The sequence below is a fragment of the Galeopterus variegatus genome, unplaced genomic scaffold, assembly GCF_000696425.1.
Source record: "Galeopterus variegatus unplaced genomic scaffold, G_variegatus-3.0.2 Scaffold13856, whole genome shotgun sequence".
Taxonomy (NCBI): Eukaryota; Metazoa; Chordata; class Mammalia; order Dermoptera; family Cynocephalidae; genus Galeopterus; species Galeopterus variegatus.
The window spans coordinates 23,816-32,888 of NW_007739967.1; the positions used below are offsets into that span (position 1 = coordinate 23,816).

Consider the following 9,073-nt stretch of genomic DNA (forward strand, 5'->3'; position numbering starts at 1 on the left):
CCGAACCCTCGGCGGGAGCGCCTCCGCACTTCCCAAGTGGCGCACTAGCGCAGTGCGCCACCGGGCCGGCCGACCCTGAAAGAAATTTTTTAAAAGAGTGACCAACCAAGCTACTTTGAAACAAGTTCCTGTGTTGTTCTGGGTCACATTAAAGGGAAATAAAGTCACAATTATTAATGATCTTATATTTATGGCTACTATGGAGGAAGAGAATCATCTTTTGCTTCAAGAAAAATATTCTTTTAATTTATAGTAGGTCAGGATAGGCAGACAGCCTTTCCTTAAAATGTCTGAAACCAACTAAAATAGTAATGATAAAGAAATACAAATGTATTTGTAGATCCATTGAAGACAAAAACTTTCATAAATATTCCATTACTCTTTTTCCCTTGGGCAAAAGCAACACAAACAGATGGTCACTGAGTCATACTGGAAATCAAATTGTCAATGGTTTATCAAAAGGGAAGTCACCTCTACTTAGCATCACGAAAAGTTAAGTTTCAATTTTTCATCCTGCCAGCTCCTATTCTCAGTAGGCTCAATATAACTTCTAAGTCTTTGGTCACTCCCCCAAATTTCCCAATACTGATGGGTGTTTCCTTGAGATAAGCTGAAGCAGAGGATGTGAAAAGACATAGAGCCCAGGAAATGTAAAATGAATGAACAATAAAGTAAGCCAGTTTCTTCTTTTAATTGACAAATAAAAATCGTACATAGTCATGGTGTACAACATGATGTAAATATGTATACACTGTGAAATGGCTAATGAAGCTAATGAGCATAAGCCGAGGATGTGAAAAGACATAGAGCCCAGGAAATGTAAAATGAATGAACATGTCCACAACACATACAGCAAAGTTGGAGGTAAGTCTATGCAAAATAACCTCTACTCCTTCTCCCCTTCTAATTATAACACAATTAACGCAGGCTGATTGCATATGATAACCAGGGAGGTGAGATGTACTTAAATAGAAAAGCAATCCTTAAATATCATTTCAAATATCAAATTTCCTCTCCACTTAATATTTTATTATTGCTACTAATAAGTAGCTTATCAAACCCCCTCCTCCATAGGCCTTTCCATCCTATTCTCTCATATGAAATTAATCGGGACCTTCTATGTTCTCTCATTGCACTTCTGTTCAAATTTCTACTATTGGAGGCTTCCGGTCAAGATGGTGGAATGGACAGTCCCCAGCATCACTCTCTCCCACAAATCAACCAATTTACCACTATAAAAAAGCAACAACAGCCAAGTTGGGGCCGCTAGAGCTCAGGGGAAGAGGAGGAGAGACTTACGGAGCGTATGAAGGCAGGAGAAGCCACAAGTAGAGAAAGAAAAAGCCACTCTGACCATTTTGTGCTGCAGCCACTTTAAGTCTGGAGCTGCTGAGTGCAAGAAGCAGGAGCCAGCAAAAGCCACAGCTGTTCCCTTTGGATGAAGTTGCTTGGATGCAGCAGGGGAGAAGAGAGCTTTGGTGGCCCCCAAGCCAGCAAGACCACTAATAGGGTTCCTGTGGACTCATGCAGGAGCGAGGAGCCAGAACAGCTGAAAAAAAGGAGCCACTCAGAGGCTGGTGAGTCATCGCAAGGGACCAGCACATGGCCTGTCCCACTGGAAGTGTCTGCAGCATGGGCAGTGGTAGAGATGGGCCCATTGGGGGAACACTGGGGCACAGCAAGGACTGCTGACTGGCACCCCAATCAGCAAAGGACCTCTCAGTGGAGACTGACAAGGAATATGGAACTACATAGGGTACATTTTGATGAAAAGACTCAGGCCCAGATCAGAGTTTCTACACAACTCAGGTGCACCGGGTCTTTGGAGAGCCAGAAGTACCTGTAAAGTCAACCATTAAATCAGCAGCAAATTAGCAATTTAGCTAAACCACGCAGCTCAAGTACTAGTTACCAAAGGAAGTTCCTCATTTTGGAAGTAAACAAAGAACAAAAAATTAGTTCCAACCCAGGCACACCACCAGTGCCTTAGTTACCAAAGGAAGTTCCCCATTTTGGAAGTAAACAAAGAACAAAAAATTAGTTCCAACCCAGGCACACCACCAGTGCCTCCGGGGAACAGACCCCCTCTGCCACAATCAGGCACACTGCCAGCACCCGGGGCCCACCCTTGGAGCCAGAGAACGGACTCCCTCTGCCACAACCAGGCACACCGACACCAAGTAGCATGACAAAAACATCACCTCCATGTGGGTGGCCCACCACAGCTACCACAATAACTACGGCTGCCATGAAAGCAGCTAGATGCCACAGACACCACACAGGTGGTCCACCAGCCACTGGAGTGCACAAGGAAAGTCACCAGCAGAGAGCAAAGAACAGAAGAGGATGTCTCTCTCCACAAAGCCGATTCCAGAGTGACAGAAGAAGCATGTGCTCTATGAAAATATTGGGGGACCTAAACACACCTCTCAGCACTGGACAGATCATCTAGGCAACAAATCAACAGACCATTACTCTTTCAGAGGGAGAGAAGAAATCTAGGGTAATTAGAGGGCTGAGAGGGAAGGGAGAGGGGATGGGAGAGATTGGATATAGGCATAAAGAATAATTATGATTTGTAACAATATATTGATTTGATCAACATGTTAGTGTTGAACCCCCAAAATGTGAAATCAATTATGATTCAATAAAAATTAAAATAAATAAATAAATAAAAACAGAACAAATTTCTACTATTCCTGTCAATCGCTGCCTACTTCAATATACTATACCGTCCATTGAATACTGAGTCACTTCTGATGTTATTTTCTGGTGTTATTCTTTGTATTCCTCCCAGCCTCTACACAACACTGTACATAATGGGCCCTCAACAGATACTAGTAGAAGTAGAAGCGAATCTCTCTTTTGGGTATCCAGTGAGAAGGCTGCAGACCCAATTATACCACCTGTGCAGAACTCACCTCAATGTAGTCCTGAAGAGCAGTGTCAAGCATGGTCAGGTCAGTCAGGAAGGTGCCCAGGTAGGGCACAGTACCCTGCATCACACCCTGAAGAGCAATCAGAGCAAAACTGTCTTTAGTATATTGAAAAGTTTAAAGGTTTCAGTCACATTGACACTGCAGCAAATGGACCTATTGAAGGTCTAATTTGCTAACCTCCGTGAATGAAATGTTTAAAATTCCTACACAAATAGGATAGGAACTCCATGACTAATGTCTCACATTCAAACTTATAAAAACCAAGCTTCAAACCCAGGAGATCATACATGTATGTTCAAATATGTCCCAAGTGGGGTTTATGTTTGGCTTAGGCTCAGTTCAGAGGGAAGGCTTTCTCTGTTTCAGAGTATATGGACACTCTCAGGGGTTTGGAATGGCCCTGGGTAGCAATGGCTTCATCTTCAATAAAAGCAGGTCAAGGCACAATGGAGGAGAGGTATGTACCACAAGAGCATGGGGTGTCACGATGAAAAGGGACCCTTGGGCTAGACTAGTGACTCCCTTTCAAAGAACAGAGGAAGGAAAGGGGGAAAAAATAGCATTAAAGTGGAAAACTGGGGGTTGGCCGGTTAGCTCAATCGGTTAGAGCACGGTGCTGATAACACCAAGGTCCAGGGTTTGATCCCTGTACTGGCCAGCCACCACACACACACAAAAAAAAAAAAAAAGGAAAGAAAAAAAGCATTAAAACAGAAAATCTAGCTAACTCTACGTTAACTCAGTAACGAAGGTCAACATTACCAGCAGCACCATCAACATGACACCAGATGTCATGCTGACACCATTCACTCCTTGACATGTGACGAGAAGAGCATTCACCTCTGTAATAGTCTTTCCCAAAACCCATAATATCAGTTTAATCAACAGACAAACCCAGATTGTGGGGCATTCTACAAGATACCTGGACAGTACTCTTAAAACTGTGAAGGTTATTAAAAAAAAAAAACAAAGAAGGACTGAGAAACTGTCACAAACCAGAAAAGCCTGGGAAGACTCCATGCAGTGTGATACACTGGGTTGGGTCCTGGAACAGATAGAGCACACTAATGGAAAACTGGTACAATCCCAATAAAGTCTGAATTTTAGTTCATAGTACTATGGCAGTGTCAGTCTCTTAATACTGACAGACATGCCATGGTTATAGAAGATGTTAACAATGGGCAAAACTAGAGGAGGGTTTACAGAAATTCTATGCACTAGCTTTGCAACTTTTCTGTAAACCTGAAATTATTCCAAAATTAAAAGTTTAGTTTTAAAAAATTGCCCCTTGGAAATGGAGGTGGAGGCACTTCAGAGTACAACTGCACATATACACTATGTTCATTTCACCACATCTCCTTCCCTACCAGGCCCCCGAGGCACTAACCATTCGAAGAAAAAATAAAAAGGAGCCCCCATGGACGCCTCATCCTAAATTTCATTGAGGCACTTATGGAAATTCTGACAAGGACACAAAGTTTCAACGAGGGCCAGGCTGCTTGACGTGAGGCTGTCCACGTCCTCAGCCAGAACTGCTTGGTGAGGGTCACACTAAGGAAGGTTCTGTACTTTAGGAACTGTCAGCTGCAGTTTGTTCTTTGCCATTATGTTTACAAGGTCTCATCCTGAACAAAAATAATCTTTTTTTTGGTAACAGCTATTTTTAACTTGTTTTTGAACCTCCAAAAAAGTTTGAAACACTGTGAATGTTTTGTAGGTTTTATGTTACAGAAAAGTCCTGTCATTCAAACCTTTTCAATTTATGTCCAGCTTTCCAAAAAAGGAGAAAATCCTCTGAAAGCAGGGATGAGAATATTTAGAGTTTGACAGTCTCTAATCTCCTTTCTCTGTTTTTCCCCCTTCTATGGTAAAAGTTGGAAATTTAAAATAAAGATAAAGGTAAGAACTATCTTTCAGTCTTCAGGAGAGAAGCATGAAACTTCTGTGAGTACTGAAAACCTTAGAAAGGTTTGCTCAGGCTTTGGGTTTAGTAAGGAGAGCTCAGCAATGACTAAAGGGTTTGGAACAAATGTAAAGATCTCTGAGTACAAGGACCAAGACCTCCCAGAGTAGCATACTCCTTCCTTGACCACTGTGTGCAGAAGCTGAAAACAGTGTGCAGCCCAGGAGGCTAAGCTCTGAGGTGCAGGCGTGGGTGGAGGAGACCACAGAGGGATGCAAGTCCACCTGCTGCACACTCTCCCTTACCTTCAGGAAAAAACTGCTCCAGAAAACAGGATTTGCAACTCCGTGTTTACTTCCTACTGAATCAAATGGGGTAATACTATCTTTCCTATAGACTTCCAGGGCTGCTGAAAACATATGAGGTAAAGAACAGGAGAACCTTTCTGAAAGCTTGGGTGTCCTGGAGACTGAAGGTGCCGGGCCAGGCAGGAGCCCAGCCACCCACACAGAGCCTCTCTCCTGTGCACTCTCAGGAAAGAACAAGATCCTGACGTACCATATCCTTCTGGAGCTGAAGCCGCCTCTGACTCTGTTTCTGGTTTTCTTTCACACTGCTGTCCAGGTTTGCGAATTTTGAGTTTCCTTCCTAAGAAACACAAGCGCACAAAGAGGGGAGTGATGGAGGATGCCACGCTGGAGAGAAGTGGAGGGACATCTAGTGTCTGGTACACGACCCCGCACGACTCTCTGAATGCCACGCAAAACAGAGGCTTCCAGCAGGCAGGCTCTGGCATGGTGTTATGCAAAAGCTTGGCTGGCTTGTTGCAAGCAGTCTATTTATAAAGAAGCCTGGTGGTCTTGGATTATCCTGTTTTCCCCCCAACTTTGTAAGAAGAGCAACTGATTTGGTTATAAAATCAATCATCAATATACAAGGCAAGCAATTCTCGGAACCAGAGACATTTTTACACATCCCAAATTTCACTCAGAGTAATCCCGTGTCCTGGAAATGAAGATCTCTTCCTCTGTACATGTCGTGATTTCTTGATCTTGGCCTGAAATGGATGTGCCAGCATTTTGTGAACAAAAGGGACTATTTCTGTGGCATTTCTTCGCTAAATGAAACTTTTGAAGCGGAAGTTTTCTGAGGAAGTCCAGTACTGTGGTACATCACCAATCCATGAAAGCCAGACCCTCACACGTTTTTTGCCCTTTTTATCCCCCCAATCAATCCAAAGCTGCCTCTTGGGTTTGGAACACTGACTAATCCACCCTTCTACCTGGTGTCTGAGGACAGAGGGCTCCCCTTCTCTCTTCCTGTCTGTAATGATCACCAGCTCTTCTACGTAGTGACTAATCACGAGTTTCCTGACTAAACACAAAGTGTTTTCAGTTTTGTGGTTTCAGTGTCTTGTGAAGTTCTCATTTTCCAGGAACAGCATGAATGGGAGGCAAATTTCACAATCCAGTAGAGAATAACCTCTGTACTAGTTTTCCCTTAGTCAGTTTTCCCTGTATTTATTTTATTACCATAGCATGTGACCTTTCACTAGTGCACAATTGCAAGAGGATTCTCTTTCAGTGACTTGGCCTGGCTGATGGCAGTACAGCGTCAACACATTCTATCACTCACCAGTCTTAACCTGGGTCCCAGGTACACTACTGGGGACAGATCCATAATGACTCATTATTTATTTAGGTTCTTATTACAAATGATAATAAGGAGAGTTACCATTTACTAGTCTTACTTACAGCTTCTTCCAGGGATGAATGAAAGTAGCCTAACATGCACCATTTCCTGGGCTAGGTGAGTCCTCCCAAATTCTTGAGAATTTGCTTGGAGTGAGAAATCAATTCTGTCTGACCTGAATATGAGTATGTGCCCACCTCCTTCCAACATGTAGGTCCCTCTGGTCTCCTTCCAGTCTCACGATCACAGGCAGAAGACTAACATATGCAAATTATTACGGATATATTGAAAACTCAGTAAGGACTTCTGAAAAGTTAAAAGGCTCCTAATAATCCCAGAATAACGGAGGTGGGAGGGATCGTAAAAGAGCACTTAGGACAACCTCCTCACTGGTAGGAGAGAGAGAGACCTGACATGGGGAGCTACAAGACTTGCTGATTTCACGACGACATGATTTCATGAGAATGAGAGTCCATCCCTGGCTGAAGCACTAAAAGGACTGTCTAGTGCAATTTCTTCAAAACAAAGTGTCCGCTGAAAATCCACTTGTTTGCTACATCCACGGATTCGGTTTTCTCCTTTCTCGGCCCCAAATCCCCTACCCCACTATGTCTCATAACACCAATCCCTTGAACCTTCCTGAAACGTGTCACAGGCTTCTGTGGCTGCATCACTCTTGTTCTTTCCTCCTGCCTCCTTTGCTGCTTATGCTCATATCCTCTTAGAGACTCTTCTTTCTGCCAAAGCCATCTTCTTTGTGTTTCACTATACTCACGTCTTTGGAAATACCATCCAATCCCATGACTTTAATCATCACCTGTGTTTGAATGAACTCCAAGTCTCTCCCTCTCCCTCCATAGATCTCCCCTGCCCTCTCTCTCTTTCTTACAATCTCTCTCCCTGTCTTTCTCTCTCACCCTCTCTAGTGCAAATTTCCTGCCTGAGTCTCATCTTTTCTCTATCTCCATCTTTGCCAGGGTTCAGCTGCCCTCATCCATACTGTTCCTGGGCCTTAGAGGGACCTCTGCTACTAGGTCTTGTCTACTCGGCACTGGATCCATCTCAGCAAATGCTGGTTAAATGACAGCTCAGAAGCTACTGATAATTTTTATTTGAATAGGTCTTCACAGTTCCAACAGTCTCTCCCTCCAATTCTGACTTTAGCATGTTTTGGAGCTTCACTGAACATACGTCTCCACCAGAGTCAAATTTCTGGGGCTTTCTAGCAGTTTTTTATATCAATTCAATCAGGGAAAATTCCCACCAAGAGTCACAAAACCGAGAAGACTTGGTAACATTCTGCTTTCCTGTTGTTTTGAAATTTGTAAACTCTATAATTCATCTGCTTAAAATTATCTAAGTTTCAGAAATCATAAGGACATAACAGGTTTAAGAAAATCTTTGAGAAGAAATAAAAATATTTTTCTAACAATTAAAAGGAAAACCACAGATTTTTGCTAATTATGTTACCTGGTCCATAACATGGAAGTAATAATATATTATTTACATCTACCCAGAAGTAGAAGAGAAGATAGGTCCTTTAAAACTAAGATTACCCAACTATATTAATCTGAAAAGAACAGTCATTACACTTGATCTTAGCCAAAAGGCTAAGAAGTGATGCTACGATTACCCAGCTATAAATTGGTATAAGTCCAGGAGTAACATATTAGTAACAAAGGCCAGGAGTTTTTCCTGGAGTTTCTTTTGAGAATCTAAGTATCTTGACTTCATTTTTTCACAACTGTGCTGAGAATTAACACCCAGAATTACACATTTCATATGAAGAATGATCAACAAAAATGACTGGAAAGAGACCTGCCATATACATGTGGACTGCCCAAAGCATTCTACTGTCATTAATGATAATGTACAGACCACATGAACTCATAGCCAAGTTTTTCATTTCTTTGGGATTTGAGCCATATAAAAGAAATTTAACTTAGAGTACTGGTGTAAACTTCTACATTTAAGAAAGGTTTATGGGATCTTTAAAGTCTAGATGTAGCTTTGCGTCTAAGGTTTCAGCCAGAAGACTGCCACCAAGCAATGAGCTGCGCCGTATTCGATTTATGTACTTTGGAAGGATGACTCAGGGCCCTTCGGCCTAGCTGTCTTCGGTACCTAGGGCTATGGAGGGATTGTGCTGGTCCCAGGACTGGTGGGCAATATGAGCACAGATGAAGCCAATGACTTTTTTATGCAGGATGGCTTTTATGTTTTTAAGATGGACATGGGTCCTTGTGAGAAGAAAGGGATATTTTCTAACCATGCATGTTATAACCATAAACAAGGATTACTCAATTAGAGCATCAAGTCATTCAACTGGGACATGTTCTCTTCAGTACTTTTTTTTTTTTAATCTATCTTAGCAACACACACAGAGCCCAGTGGAACCTGAGAGGTCATCTTGGCCAGGCCCTTAATTTTAGAGATGAAGATGCCAGGGCCAGGGATTTGCTCAAGTTTCATGAAGTAATGCTGATCCTGAATACGAAGGGAAGGGAAGCTAAATTCGCTAATTTAGCATGCCAAAATC

The 9,073-nt window shown here is 42.6% G+C and overlaps 1 protein-coding gene across 1 annotated transcript in view; it reads right to left on the reverse strand.

Annotated features, from left to right (window-relative positions):
• Window positions 1-6,522, reverse strand: part of LOC103581752 (ral guanine nucleotide dissociation stimulator-like 1) — a 21,458-nt gene extending 14,936 nt beyond the window's left edge. The window contains exons 1-3 of the mRNA XM_008563508.1: window positions 6,478-6,522; window positions 5,401-5,490; window positions 2,922-3,008 (exon numbers count right to left, since the gene is read on the reverse strand). Of these exons, the coding sequence (XP_008561730.1) occupies window positions 2,922-3,008; window positions 5,401-5,490; window positions 6,478-6,522 (222 nt within the window). The remainder of the gene's footprint in view (window positions 1-2,921; window positions 3,009-5,400; window positions 5,491-6,477) is intronic.
• Between the last annotated feature and the right edge of the window lie 2,551 nt (window positions 6,523-9,073).